At 38.3% G+C, this 15,810-nt stretch overlaps 1 protein-coding gene across 4 annotated transcripts in view; it reads left to right on the top strand.

The window, feature by feature from the left end:
• AP2B1 (adaptor related protein complex 2 subunit beta 1) overlaps nt 1-15,810 on the top strand; it is a 127,091-nt gene that overhangs the window by 12,342 nt on the left and 98,939 nt on the right. For 3 of the 4 annotated variants that reach the window (XM_019423967.2, XM_019423965.2, XM_019423966.2), the window contains exons 3-5: nt 968-1,073; nt 5,890-6,025; nt 8,154-8,399. In XM_019423967.2, the coding sequence (XP_019279512.1) occupies nt 968-1,073; nt 5,890-6,025; nt 8,154-8,399 (488 nt within the window). Of the gene's footprint in view, nt 1-595; nt 696-967; nt 1,074-5,889; nt 6,026-8,153; nt 8,400-15,810 lie in introns of all 4 variants that reach the window. The other variant, XM_019423968.2, reaches the window with a different exon arrangement.

Below are 15,810 nucleotides of genomic sequence, written 5' to 3'. Positions count from 1 at the left end.
CTCTCTCTGCCCCTCCCTAGCTCATGCTCACTCGCTTGCTCTGTCAAAAATAAACTTTAAAAAAAAAAAAAAAGAATCCCTTGGAGAAACTTTAAAAAATATGAACCTAAGAGTTCTGTTTGACATGCTGATTTATTTGCCCCAGAATAGAGCCTGAGCATTGTTATTTTTATTTATTTTTATTTTTTTAGTGCTTATTTATTTGTGAGAGAGCGCATGTATGCACACACAAGTGAGTAGGAGAGGGACAGAGGGAGAGGGAGACACGGTCTGGAGCAGGCTCCAGGCTCTGAGCTGTCAGCACAGAGCCTGACGTGGAGCTCAAACTCACAGACTGCGAGATCATGACTTGAACTGAAGTTGGACGCCCAACTGACTGAGCCACGCAGGCAGCCCGTTATTATTTTTAAATACCTCCCAAGTAATTTAGTGTCTAGCCAAGGTTGAAAACCTCTGGATTCAGCAGTCAGGAGACACAGTTCTAAGGGCAGCTCTGTCACTGACTCACTCTGATCTTTGAGCCTTAGTTCTTTATCTGTGAAGTTGAGAGTGGGTGAATGAGCTGATATCTAGTGTCTCTTTGGCTTGAAAACAGATTTGTGAACCTGTTCCCGTGCCTACATTTATTGTTTCCCTTGGGACCTTGAAATTCTGATGGAAGATCATCCCTCAGACGCCGTTCTCTCCCCTGTGTAGTAAGATATGAGATTTGCTTTTTCCCCACTCCCACGCTTCTAAGATCCGGATTGCAGCTTCCTCTCTGGCATAACCTAAATGATGGTATCTTTATCAATGGTCAATTAATATTCTAGGGATTTGAATTGTACCTATCCTGTAATTTTTAAATCCTCTACTTCAGTTGCTGCCCTGTCTCTGGTCAGCTGTCATGTTATTTATTACAGAGTGTAGTATTTTGCTCTAGTTTTCTGGTCCTAGGATCTTACCAATTTGTTCTCTTTTCTTGTAGGAGAAATCTTTGAATTGAAGGCTGAACTCAACAATGAAAAGAAAGAAAAGCGGAAGGAGGCTGTGAAGAAGGTGATTGCTGCCATGACTGTGGGGAAGGATGTTAGGTAAGGGTCATCACTCCTGCTGTCGGTCACTTTAGACCCATACCCTATTTTATGGCTTTTACTGCTTTTCATTTAACTGTTGTAAACAAAGAACCTATAAGAATGGGTTTGTCCCACTGAAAATCACAAGGAAGTATAGTTGCTTTTACGTGAACTCTGTGACTTTTTTTTGAAGAATGAAACCAGTTTGATTTTCTTGCGTCCAGATCTAGCATAAAACCTCCTGAGAGCTGGCACAGTTACAGATCTGTTGCTGAAGTAGTTTTAGGAGATGATAAAAATGTACCGAGAAGCAGAAGCTCATATGTTCTTTAATTGGCTCGAGCCAATGTTCTTAACTCTACAACTCTAGAATCAGTTGCTGAATTCAAGATGAAAATCAACGTTAACAAAGTCTGTTTTCTCACCCTCCCTGCTCTCCCCGTAATTCGGCCAGACCATTTGGAAATAGGTACAGATTATCCGCAAGCCCCTGAGGATTCCCAAAATCCTTTCGGGGGATTTATGAGGTCAAGGCTATTATAGTAATACTTAGGTGTTATTTGCCTTTTCACTGTGTTGACATTTGCACTGCTGATGCCTTAGTGCAAATCAGGGTAGCAGTGCCAAACTGTGATAGTAGTCATTGTATTCTTCATCACCACTTACTTCCAGGAAAAAGGGCAGTTTTAATTAGGGCTATTCTTCATTGAAGCATTAAAAATGTATTTTATTAAGCCTTGAAATATGAGTCAGGTCTTTTTAATATTCCATGCGATAAAATAGCAATTATGCATAAAGCACTTCTGCATAACATAGTGTGATTGGTTGACCTGGAAAAAAGCCGATTGTTTGAACTGGGAATACCATTTTTAAGTAAAAGAATGATTGACAGACAAATTATAGTTAATCAGATCTTCAGTATTTGGGAGACATTTTATCAAAAATGAACAAAGTGAACCTGTCACTTCTAGAGAAAAAAATTGACAGATCCATTTTGAGCTTTAAAGTAAAAATTAGATTGTTGGAAAACTTGTATCTCTCATTATGAGCTTGACAGCATCCCAATACTTAGAGACTTTTCTGATGAGATTGGTGGTGAAATGAATTAATGTATTATTTACTGTTCTCTGATGAAATGTGTCATTGGGAGGACCTGCATAACTCAACCAATATTTTCTAAATGACCAGTGCATAGATCATAGAAGTATCCATGGGTAAAAGATCCATTCACATTAAGTGAAAGAAGATAGATCTTATAGCAAGCAAGTTTAAAAAGTTTGATATGGTTTCAGATTCCACATTGTAGCTGACTTTTAAGCTGATTAATGTGTGTGCTGAAAAAGACAAAAGAGAAAAAGCCTTTGTCTAGCTTTAATGTATCAAAGAATATCCAGTTATCTGAAAAAGCTGTTAAAATACTCCTCTCTTTTCCAATTAATATATGTGTATGATTTGCTTCTTACACTTCAGTCAAAACAACATTCTACAGGGGTGCCTGGGTGGCTCAGGCGGTTAGGTGTGCAACTCTTGATTTTGGTCAGGTCATGGTCTCACGGTTTGTGAGTTCAACCCTCACATCGGGCTCTGTGCTGACAGTGTGTGGAACCTGCTTGTTATTCTGTCTCCCTCTCTCTGCTCCCCACTCACATTCTCTCAAAATAAATAAATTAACTTAACAAAAAAAAAAACAAACCCAACATTCTACAACAGGTTGAATGCAGGAGCAAATATGAGGTCATTGCTTAACAACAACAACAAAAAAACCAACATTCTACAACAGGTTGAATGCAGGAGCAAATATAGCTGTCATTGCTTAAACTAGACATTAAAGAGATTTGCAACATGTAAAACAATATCGTCTTAATTTTTTAAAAAATACAAATTTTTTTGCTTTAAAGTGATATGTTAATATGAAATGCATTTGTTATTTTAGAACTTTTTTTAGTGTTTTATTTTTGAAAGCGTATGCACATGCATGCAAGCTGAGGAGGGGCAGAGAGAGAGGGAGATAGAGGAGTCAGAGCAGGCTCTGCAGTGAGAGTGGAGAGTCCGATGCAGGGCTCGAAACCATGAACCGTGAGATCATGACCTGAGCCAAAATCAAGAATTTGAACACTCAATTGACTGAGCTACCCTGGCGCCCCACATATCATAGTTTAAACAAAATGATAGTAGATATCTTTTGGCCTTCATTGTATTTACTATCTAGTTGAAGAGACCCAAAATCTGAAAACTTAGGGAGTAATAAAATACGATTTTATTATTAGGAACTAGAGTATACATTAAAGGCAATAAGAGTTCTACAAAAGAGAGATACATGTAAATAGGAATAGTTGAAGAACACTTCTCGGAGGAGATGGGATTTGTGCCGTGCCTAGATAGCTCAAAGAGGCAGAATAAATAGAGCTGAGCTATTCATAGGTTATCATATTTCAGTCTCCCCTCCAAGTAACTTCAAGTTCAGTGCTGTGAGAAAGAAATACAATGTGAGCCCCATATATGATTTAAAGTTTTCTGATAGCCAAGTTAAAATAAAACATAGATGAAATTCTAATAATATATTTTATTTAACAGTATATCGAGTATCATTCCAATATGAAATTTAAAAATAATAAAAATTATTAATGAGGTAATTTACATTATATTTTTCATACTAAGTCTTCAAGATCCAATGTGTATTTTATATATACATAAATATATACGTATGTGTATATGTATATGTGCGTGTGTATATATAGACATATATATATCTCATATGTATATATATCTCATATATATATACACACACTTCACATCATAGTTCAGACTAGCCACACTGCCAGTGAGTAGCTACATATGACCAGTGGCTACCATATTGGAAAAATCAACTTTCTAACTTTATAGGTTGATACTTAACAGTTTTTACCTCTAGAACTTTGTTTTTGACCAAGATCTTTTTGATCTTGGGCAGGTTGTTGGAATTAAATTACTCAGGATCTTAAATTTACTGTTGGTTAATGTGTCACATTTGTTTGTCAGTTTTTAGTTGTTTTGCCCATGAGTTATTCTAAGAAATGGAAAGAACATTCATTTTGGGGGAATGTTAATTAGTGCTTGTTGAGTATCCACATGTGCTTGAAACTAGGTATGTATATTCAGATTAAACAGTTTGCCTTTCAGAGCAGAAGTCATTGGTTCGTTGGAGATAAGGTGGATTCTTTGACTTTGCTGTCCATCTTCCTTTCTGTAAATAACTCTTTCTGCTTATTGTGTGTGTGTGTGTCCAGGAGCTGTACCATGTGACCAGTTATTTCAGCCATTCTCCTTTTTGTAGAAATATACTGACATTTGCTTTCTGTGTACTTGTAGTAAGATGTTCAGAAGTATTTAGAAGTTTTACAGTACTTTGATAAAGCTTTAAGGGGGAAGTTTAATTGCTAATCACTCATAAAATTATAGTTCACCTATATTTTAAAAATAGAGCTTATATGTTAAAATCCAATAAGCTCACCTTCTAAACTAATGATGCCACTTTCCTTTGGCTTTACAGGAAAGTAGTAAATCATGAAATGACTTGGACTTGGAAAAAGTGTAAACTCCTTTTATATTTGAGGAAACTCGTTTTGATTGTCTGAATACGTAATATTAAGAATAAAGAAATAGGGGCACCTGAGTCGCTCAGTTGGTTAAGCGTCTGATTCTTGATTTGGGGTTAAGGCCATGATCTCAATAGTTCGTGGAATCGAGCCTCTTGTCGGGCTCTGCACTGACAGCATGGAGCCTGCTTGGGATTCTCTCTCTCCCTCTCTCTGTGCCCCTTCCCCACTTGCACGTGCTCGCTTGCTCTTTCTCTCAAATAAACTAAAGAAAAAAAAAAAGAAATAAATTCCACTAGAAGGGAATCAGGACGTCTTAGAAAAATGACTGATTTTAATTGTAAGGTTAGAAATGAACCAAGTGATCCTGGATGGAACATCATGTCCTACCAGAAAGCAAGGAAACTGGTGAAAATACAGGGTCACATCCCAGGGACTCAGAAGCGAACTGAGTAAGTTCTCACTAGCCAGGGATAGAAGAATATGAACATTTAAAAAATATAGCAACCATAGTGCGTTGAACCTACAATGAATTGATATGTAGAATTACTGTTAATTTGTATATGTGATAAAGACTGTTTTTTTAAAAGCAACATTCCAGGGGTGCCTGGGTGGCTCAGTTGGTTAAGTGTCTGACTTTGGCTCGGGTCATGATCTCACAGTTTGTGAGTTCAAGCCCCGTGTCGGGCTCTGTGCTGACAGCTCAGAGCCTGGAGCCTGCTTCGGATTCTGTGTCTCCCTCTCTCTGCCCCCTGCCCTGCTCACACTCTGTCTCTGTCTCTCAAAAAGGGAGTAAACGTTAAAAAAAAAAAAAAAAAAAAATTTAAAAGCAACATTTCTAAAAGGTATGTCCTAAAATATTATATGTGAAATTATATGATGTCTAGGATTTGGTTAAAAATAATCCAGAGCAACTAGATGGGCTAGGGACAGGGAGGGAAGGAGAATGGATTGAGGACATGTATTAATACTTGTTTATAGCTGGGTGATGGATATATTGGGTTCATTATACTGCTGTTTCTATTTGTTAGGAATTTTTGTAATGAAAAGTTTCGTAAAAACTCTATTTTTAGAGACTTTCTTGAGACCCAGGGTTATAGTTTCTTTAGAAATTCATCTCAGTGAGATAATTATTATTGCCATGGGGACATTTGTCCTTGCATCAGATCACTTTGTAAAATAAGGCCATTTCTTCAGGTTCTATCCATTGGCTTGACACCAACATCTTTTCATTTTTCTTTTCTCTTTTCTCCTCTTAGCTCTCTCTTTCCAGATGTAGTGAACTGTATGCAAACCGACAATCTGGAATTAAAGAAGCTCGTGTACCTTTATTTGATGAACTACGCCAAGAGTCAGCCAGACATGGCCATCATGGCTGTCAACAGCTTTGTGAAGGTAACATTTCCCCCAGGGACTCAAGACCAGTCTCTTCTGTCTCAAGTAACCTTTTCAGAAGTGTTTCTTGATATAGTTAATGTCTGCATTGCAAATAAGCAACCTCTGTTCCAAAAGAGGGCCTCTGGAGAAGTACTGGCACTGACTAGGAATGTTCATGTTTTTAAGCCTTCTTTATGCCAGCATTTGTCATCCAATTCAGACCATATGGAGAGCTTTCAGTTAGCTGGTCTTGGTGTCCTTGCCAGATGGAAGAAGAAAAGCAGGTGAAGAAGCCTTAATGTTTTACCTACCCAGGCTGACAAAGCTTAGGTATATCATTGCAGTTTCAGTAACCTGGGCTTTATCTAGTTTCCCTTTGTAAAAATTATGCTTATGAGTTAGAAGTAGTAGAAACCACAGGAACTACTACCTCTGTTTTGTCTTACTTAATAGGTCTTAACACTGGATTAATTTTTTTATTATGGAAACTTTCAAACATAATGAAGTAGAGGAAATCGTATTATAAATTCCTACCCATCTTGTAGTTGCAGTAGTTAATAACCCATGACCAGTCGTGTTTTATTTATTCTCCCATACATGTTTTCCTGACTCCTCCTCATTTTCCTACTAGATAATTTTAACGTAAATCCCAAACATGATAAAGATGAAAAATAATTTCATCCTTACATTTGTCAGAATAAGATCTCTTTTTGAAACATAACTACAATTTTCACATCTTAAAAAATTGACCATTAAGAAATTTCTTATTATTAAACATGCAGTCATAGTTTTCCTATCATTAGATTTGATGGACATAATGAGGCTGTACCTATTAAAAAGTACATATTTTAATATTTTATATATGTATGTATATATATATATATATATATATATATATATGGTTTTTTGCTGTTTTTTCCCCTTTGTTGGGAATTTAGTCTGCATTAAAAAAAAGACAGTATTTCTAAAATTAGCTTTTATTAAACTGTTCTGAAAAATAAACTATATGCTTTCTTTTTTTTTTTTTTTTTTTTTTTAAATTTTTTTTTTTCAACGTTTTTTATTTATTTTTGGGACAGAGAGAGACAGAGCATGAACGGGGGAGGGGCAGAGAGAGAGGGAGACACAGAATCGGAAACAGGCTCCAGGCTCCGAGCCGTCAGCCCAGAGCCCGACGCGGGGCTCGAACTCACGGACCGCAAGATCGTGACCTGGCTGAAGTCGGACGCTTAACCGACTGCGCCACCCAGGCGCCCCTATGCTTTCTTTCTTATGGAATTTTTGTTCTTTACCTGTGTTTAGCTACATTGTACAAAATCAGAGAACATAACGTTCTGTCTGGTGGTTCATAGGTGGACTACATCATTGGAAAGATAATTTAGTTTACTTGTTTTGTACTTTGGTGTATACAAGGTTTAGAGTGTTTAAAGAAATTTTTTAGCATAGTGCAATTTAAGGAGTATTCTATTTGTACTGTATTTGGAAGCATTTGCTAATAAAGGAGAATGTAGGAGTGCCTGGCTGGCTCAGTTGGTAGAATATGCAACTCTTGAACTTGGGTCCATGAGTTTGAGCCCCATGTTGGGTGTAGAGTTCACTTAAAAATAAATAAGTAAATAAATCCCTCATTTGGGGAAAAAAAAAAGGAGAATGTATGTTAATTGGGATCTTGGAGGGCTCTCTCTGCTGCTTAACTCCAGGAACTTGGGGCAGGCCCAAACCAGTTTCTCTCTCCTTTGCTTTCTTGGCTGTAGGCCCCAGAAAGTCCCAACCTATTTTCTCTCTACTTGATACTTGCAGACTGGCTCTGGAGTGGAACACATCTTTTCAATTCCTCATTTTTTTCCTGTTGTTAAGGCAGGTCCACTAATAGCCATGGGGATGGTATTACCAGCTCACTAAGGTGCTGCCCTTCTGGGCATTTCTTCACTGTGTTTATAAAACAATTAAATGATTTTCTAAGCTAAACTCTTAAATAGGCAACTAAGGTTTGTACTTAGGAAACAATAGCATGGGATGATTTATGTTCTGATATAGAATGAAGGAAATATTTTTTTGTGGTTTGTATAAACTAGACTATTTACTTTTAGTTACCATGTACACCTACAGTTGTCAATGATTTTTTTTTTTTTTTTTTTTTTTAAAGGACTGTGAAGATCCTAATCCTCTCATTCGGGCCTTGGCAGTCAGGACCATGGGGTGCATCCGGGTGGACAAGATTACAGAATATCTGTGTGAGCCCCTCCGCAAGTGTTTGAAGGATGAAGATCCCTATGTTCGGAAAACAGCAGCAGTCTGTGTGGCAAAACTCCATGATATCAATGCCCAAATGGTAGAGGATCAGGGATTTCTGGATTCTCTGCGGGATCTCATAGCAGATTCAAATCCAATGGTAACAAACTTCTGCTTTTATAAAGAGAATAGTGCTTAAAATGGGTCCCTTTTAAAAAAGCGTGTTTAAAACAAATCTTATGTTTGGGACATTGAAACCTAGGTTAGCTATGGGAAGTATGAATTCTGTGTGTCCCTCAGATTATCTGTCTCACGCTGTAGGTGTTTCTGAGGTGAAAACCAACTACTAAAATACCAGGGTCTTAAAGCAAACCTTTGCATCATACCTATCCCTGTATTTGCTCAGCAACTGGTTCTTTCATCATTTTTTTAAGAGGATTTTACCTTAAATTGATAGCAGTTTTTTAAAGATGATTTCTTCAGATGTTTGTGGTCTTTTCTAGCAGTGTGGCAGTAGAAACAAAGTTATATTTATTGCTTAGTGATTTTTATGCATTCTTCTACAGGAAAATTCTAGGACAAGATTCTCTTTTGACAACTAACGTTTTAAACATTTGGTAGCTAGGAGTGCCTGGGTGGCTCAGTCGGTTGAGCGTCAGACTCTTGGTTTCAGCTCAGGTCATGATCTCACAGGTTGGTGAGCTCGAGCCCCACATCACACTCTGTGCTGATGGTGCAGAGCCTGCTTGGGATTCTTTCTCTCCCTCCCTATCTGCCCCTCCCACGCTTATGCTTGTTTGTGCATGCGTTCTCTGTCTTTCTCTCTCTCTCTCAATAAATAAATAAATAAACTTAACCAAAAAAAACCTTTAAACATTTAGGAGCTGGAAAACAACTTAACACCTTAAAGTTTGGAGTACTTTTATTTCTCATATTAACATTTTTAACTTTGTCCATATAATGAAGGGGAGAAAGTCCCAAGTGGTATGTTGACTCTGCTGGTTATTGGAGCTCATTTGAATTCAATGATTGGTCAAAGTATCATTGCTGAGAAGATGAAGGAATATGGCCACCTTTTCTCCCCTTTTTGCCTAATACAATATTTACTTAGAGGTGAATAATTGTGAGTTAATCAAATGAGTAATCTTTGAATATTTTTCTTGTTGTTGAACTTTCTGGAATTTGCCTTGAAATAGACATTGCCTCTCACTTGGAAATTACCCACTCAGATCTCTGCTTTGATATTTCATTTGGTTCATCTTATTCTTTGAATAGCCTTGGCTTCTGTTTATTCTCCTTCAAGTTTAGTATCAAGGTCAAAGGATGAAGCAAGCCCCACTTTTTTTTTAGGGTACTATGGTACTTACTATCATCAGGAATCTTTTTAGCCACCTTCTAGGTACAGAAGTGGGTGCAGATATGGATGTGCTTAAACTATGACTTCTGATAGGATGTCACCATCAGTAAGAAGATTCAGCCTTTCCTTTTTTCCACCTCAAGTAAGATCATGTGACTTCTCCCCCGCTTTTTTTTATTCCATACAGAAAGAAATTTATAGGGGCGTCTGGGTGCCTCAGTTGGTTGAGCGTCCAGCTCTTGATTTTGGCTCAGGTCACGTGATATCACGGTTCGTGGGTTTGAGCCCCATGTTAGGCCCTGCGCTGACAGTTCAGAGCCTGCTTGGGATTCTCTCTGCCCCTGTCCTGCATGTGTGCTCTCCCTTAAATAAGTTTAAAAAAAAAAAAAAAAAAAAGAAATTTACAAGGCATTAGTATCTATGTTATAGACTGTGTAGTTGGTCCTAAGTTGTATTTTAGTGTTGTTTCTGAGTCACGGTTACTCTGAGCAGCTGTACTGGAAATTTTCTACCTGAGGACAAATGAAAAGATGAAAAGTATTTGGCTTCCGTGCTCCCAGTTTCAGGCATCCAGATGAATAGGGTATTGTGCACTCATGGAAACTTGTTAAATAGTGGGGCTAGGAATGTGGAGTGGAGTGAGGTGAAAATGAATTCTAACTCATTTAGGCAATTCCATTTTGGGGAGAAAAAGGCATTTTTACACTAATGTAAATTCTTCAAAGTAGAACCTACAAAATTAGATGATTAGGGATAGGGAGTAACTGATGGTTTAGTAAAGGCTTGCTTTTTCTTTTTTCTGCTCTTTTCTTTTTTTTGTACCTAAGCACTTAGAACTTAAAACTTTATCCAGATCAGTTGAGAGGGTGGAATGATTCTGGAACAAGCCTAATTTAACTTATTTTAAGTTTTCATTATGGAGGAAGGGCTGGTTTTGGCCAGATCCTACTCTCAAGTAACATGTATGCCATTTATTTATTTATTTATACTTTATATTTTGGGAATTTTCAAACATATTCAAAATTAAAGTGACTAAATGAAAATGAGATAAGTGAAATGAATCCATTTACCATCATCAGATTCGGTAATTATCAGCATGTGCTAGGCTTGTTTTACCTGTTTTCCCCCATGCCATACCTACCTATATAAGTAATATAAACAGGCAACACATCAGTGGGTCTCTGTTTGAATTTAATATAACATTATATTAAACTATAATACTCTTAATAAAATTTCCTAATCTGTTTTTACTACAGCTTATCAGGAGGTGATTTCAGGGGATTTTCACAAGTTACCTTTGAGGAAACATTTAGAGAAAATTTAAGGTCACCTGGTAGATTTTGAGAAACTTTCAGGAGCCACTTTTGTTTACTGTGTCTTTATTGCCGATTTTCCTAGAGCAGGTGTCAGCATTAATTATCATTGGACCTATCGCTCTCTAAATAGAAAATCTTTTTGATTCTCGTCACATTTCTCAGTAGCAGAACTTTTCCCTTGATATTGTTCAATGGAGTGCTAGCAAGGCTCACAGGGTGCAAAATTTAAAATGGTACTCACATTCAGGTGCCAACTCCATACCTGCAGAAGCCTGAAAGTGGAGTGTCTCCTTAAGCTTGTGCCTTACTTGCCTTACTCTTGTTCTGGTCTTGTTTTACATACTCTTATTCAAATCATTTTTTGAGCTCTTCATGCTTGTTTTAGTGAAGAACTGAAAAGTTTGTGTTAAGATAGCCAACAGACACACATACCTACCTTTGATCTCGAACCCATACTTTTCATCTCAATCGATGTCCTGCTTTTTGCCAAAAAGTATTACAACCGGCATTTAGACCACTGATTTTCCTTTTTTATCAGCTGGGTCAAATACTGTTGATAGGAAACAGGTGAGTACATGAATGTAAGGTTTAATAGCTCAAACATCTGAGAGATTCCAAAGGATTCTGATGACCATACATTCTTAGGAAAAGGGAAATTTAAACTTAAATGCATTCTATGCCAGATACATGCTTTTACTTAACGATTTATTGCTTCGTTCTCTTATCTTCCCAATGCAGTAGAGGTTATTCCATGTTGAGATCAAGAAGTGTACACTCAGGAAATTATCCCAGAGTCCTACAGCTAGTGGTAATATAGCCAGGATTCTAACCTAGTTCTGAGTCCCAGTACCTGTTATTGGTCACTGTCTTCATAGAGGTATGTCTATAATAGAATTTAAATGTGTGTATTCACACGTACACATTTAGAACTGTTTTATTGTCTCAAAATGGTTAAAATTTTGAATATATGAAGGCCTTTAATTATCTGAGACCTGTTTTACTGTGGAAATCCTCTCAAGCTCCTTATTCTGATGCTTGAGTCCTCTTCTGCTCTGGAGGGTATTTTGTTGCACTGTTTCAGAAGTTGTTCCACACGGTGGCAGCACTGCACCAGAAAATACTAGAATCTCTTGCAAAAAAAAAAAAAAAATTAACGTTTCCAGGGGGTTCTGCTTTAGTAATTTTCTTATAGCTCACTTCAGAAGGGCATCCTAAAGGTGAAAGCACCTGCAGAAATGACTTGGAAATCAGAGAGTAAAATGTTGATCAAGATCTGAATACTTTTGGGGTTATGTTGATTTCCAAGCTCATTCCTGGGAGTAGGGTACCTTGCTGCAAGTAATAGATTTGTTTTCATTTCTTGTCTTTCTGGGGGGGATCACACGCACTTCCTTTTCCTATAGTTATCCAATTTATAACAGTTAAAGCAGACTTTCAGTGAAATACTATTTGAAAGAGAAAAGATAGACTTTGAAGTAAAAAAATTCTCTTAAATTCTAGCTCAACGTCACTGAGTTTCTTCTTCTGTTGAATGAGGGGCGCCATTGTAGAAAGGCGTTAGGAGTATTTATTGAGCTGTGGTATAAAAAGTGCATATTCAAGGGGCACCGGGGTGGCTCAGTTGCTTAAGCATCCAACTTCAGCTCAGGTAATGATCTCACGGTTCATGAGTTTGAGCCCCGCGTCAGGCTCTATGCAGACAGCTCAGAGCCCGGAGCCTACTTAAGATTCTGTGTCTCCTTCTCTCTTTGCCCCTCCCCTGCTCACACTCTGTCTCTCTCCCTCTCAAAAATAAATAAACATTAAAAAAAAAATTTTTAAAAAGCACATGTTCAAGTGCTTGGCTTATGGGAGCTCATGAGAATGATGGCTGCTGCTCCTGTAACTATGAAATAGACATTAGACAGGGTTAACGTTATTGCTACAATATTAACTTAAAAGGTCCTGGTGCCGATGATAGCTGTACAAACTCATATAGTACAGTCTTTTCTGAGAGAATTAGAGCCAAACTTATTTTCAGATGCAGATTTTATTATTCATTATTTTGAAAGCAAACCTGTATTCAGAATGAGCAACCACTTTGGAGCTACAGGAGAATAGCTCCCATGACTTCTTCACAGATGTCAGAATTTTTTTATTTTATTTTATTTTTTTACATTTTATTTTATTTTTGAGAGGCAGAGAGAGACAGAGCACAAGTGGGGGAGGGGCAGAGAGAGAAGGAGACACAGAATCTGAAGCAGGCTCCAGGCTTTGAGCTGTCAGCACAGAGCCCAACATGTGGCTTGAACTCACAAATTGTGAGATCATGACCTGAGCCGAAGTCAGGTGCTCAACCGACTGAGCCACCCAGGCGCGCCCACAGATGTCAGAATTTTTAGAATTTCCACCAAATGTATATTTACAAGAAAAAAATGCACTTTTGGGTGATAGTGATTGTTTTGTAGCTTTTTTCCCGTACATTAGGATTTTCCCTCCTTTACTATGGTTTTTATTTTTTCCTCCAAGGCATTTGAGATATTCTGACTTCAGTTAGCATGTTCATGCTAGAGTCTGCCACTCCTGAGACTCCCAACAACCCCATCGCATGGTTGCTTTTGTTTGTGAACTTGGCTCTCCTGAGCCCCATTGGCTTAGGACTTTGCCCCTTTAATGTCTTCTAAACTTTCTCCATTCTGCTTCCATCAGTCACCCTGAGAACTGCCCTGGGAAGCCCCACTTCCCTCTGTCCTGTCCTCTCTGCCAAAGCACAAATTACTGAATAAGTAGGAAACCTATTTCTGTTTGATGAGTGTTCTGCACGAGCAGTATGTTCTCAGAATAGCCTCAGCTTGGCCCAGAATAGCCTTTAGCAAAGGTTCTGGTTAAAACTGCTAGCATCTTGGGGCACCTGGGTGGCTTGGTCAGTTAAGTGTCTGGCTTTCGGTTTTGGCTCAGGTCGTGATCTCACAGTTTGGTGAGTTCGAGCCCCGCATCAGGCTCTGTGTTGACAGTGTGGAGCCTGCTTGGGATTCTCTCTTTCTCTCTCCTTCACTGTCCTCTTCCCCTGCTCACAATGTCTCTGTCTCTCTAAATAAATAAATAAACAAACCAGTTAGCTTCTTTTAATTAGAAATTATTCTAGAAAGCTATCTTATAAAGAGGCCTTATAAAAATTTTATAAAGAGGCTTTAACTGGGTTCATTCACATATATCATGCAAGTGAAAGACAAACAGAACCCACATTCCAAGGATCGACATAGGATGAGAAACCTCCAATGATCCGGTGCCAGCTCACAGGTCAAATGGCAGTCACATCTTTTTGGTGACCATCACCAGCATGTAGAAGCAGCGTGGTATTATGGCAGTGGATCTCAACTGGGAGCGATTTTGCTCCCCAGGGTACATTTGGCAATATCTAGGGCACTTTTCATTGTCACAGCTAACCGGAGGGATGTTGCTAGTATCGAGTGGGTAGAGTCCAGGGCTACTTCAGACATCCTGCAGTGTACAGGACAGCCCCCTAGAGCAACCAGTTATTCATCCCCAAATGTCAGTAGTGCTAAGTTTGCAAAAATTTGGATTATAGAAATAATAGAAATAGCATATAACCACGTAGGGCCAGAGTGGCTGCTGTTTTGAGTCCTGGTGTGGCTGCTTAATAAAAATGTTGCCCTTAGCAAGTTGTTTAAAATGAGCTTCAGTTTCCTTGTCTTTAAAAAGGTAATAATGCTTATTTTACCCAATTATTTTGAATATGAAGGAATAATTTAAAAATTTAAATAATGCCTGGGGCACCTGGGTGGCTCATCGGCTCAGGTCTTGATCTCAAGGTTCGTGAGTTCGAGCCCCGCATTAGGTTCTCTGCTGTCAGTGCAGAGCCCAATTGGGATCCTCTGTCTCCCTCTCTCTGCCCCTCCCCCACTTGTGCACACTCTCGTACTCTCACTCTCTCAGTCTCTCCCAAAAATGAACAGTAGGGGCGCCTAGGTGGCTCAGTCAGTTAAGCATCGGACTGCAGTTCAGGTCATGATCTCACAGTTTGGTTCCTGAGTTTGAGCCCTGTGTCGGGCTCTGTGCTGACAGCTCAGAGCCTAGAGCCTGCTTCAGATTCTGTGTCTCCCTCTCTCTCTGCCCCTTGCCTACTCATGCGTGCACGCTCTCTCTCTCTCTCTCTCAAAAATAAACAAACATTAAAGTTTTATTTAAAAAAAATCAAAAAATTTTAAATAATGCCTGATATATAGCAAATATTTAATAAAACTGTAGCTATTGAGGAACAGACCTAACACTGCATACTTTCTGATTATTATAATTTCTATTTAGGCCTTAGAAAGTTGTGATTTGTTGTCAGTCAGTCTGAGATGGTACATATTGAAAAACTCAAGTCTCTAGATCACTTTGTAAATTTGAGGATTTTTATCAGAATATAAATGATGACCTTGTGGGCTATGTTGTCTTTCAAAGATCAGTCTAGAGCACACAGAAAAACTTCATGACTTCATTTAATTTAGTATTTTCTATGATTTCTGTTATCCCTAAATGTATATTAATAAGTAGAGTTTTAAAGTACAATTTCATACGTAAGTAAAATGAGAAATACATAATGTTCTTCGTGCTAAAAGTCCATAAAGGAGTTCTGGAGCTGGTAGAATTTTAGGTGCATGTGAGAGTGCCTGTAGGTGGTAGGCACTTAATAAGAGTAATGTGGGAGGTAATATGTTCAGTCTGTCTGGGTTCCCCATGTGAGTAATGTTGTATTTGGTACCAAAAGAGGAGCGATTTCTGCAGGAATGGAGTAAGTAGAATCATTAGAGACTGCTTTGATATAAGGCCGATTGCCCAGCTCTTGAATCTCCCACTGGTTGATCTGAGTGTTGTTCTGTCTCTGCTTATAGAGGAAGTAAATGATTTTTGTT

The sequence above is a fragment of the Panthera pardus genome, unplaced genomic scaffold (genome assembly GCF_024362965.1).
Source record: "Panthera pardus isolate Hobbes unplaced genomic scaffold, ASM2436296v1 HiC_scaffold_3, whole genome shotgun sequence".
Taxonomy (NCBI): Eukaryota; Metazoa; Chordata; class Mammalia; order Carnivora; family Felidae; genus Panthera; species Panthera pardus.
This window is presented reverse-complemented; position numbering and strand designations above follow the sequence as displayed.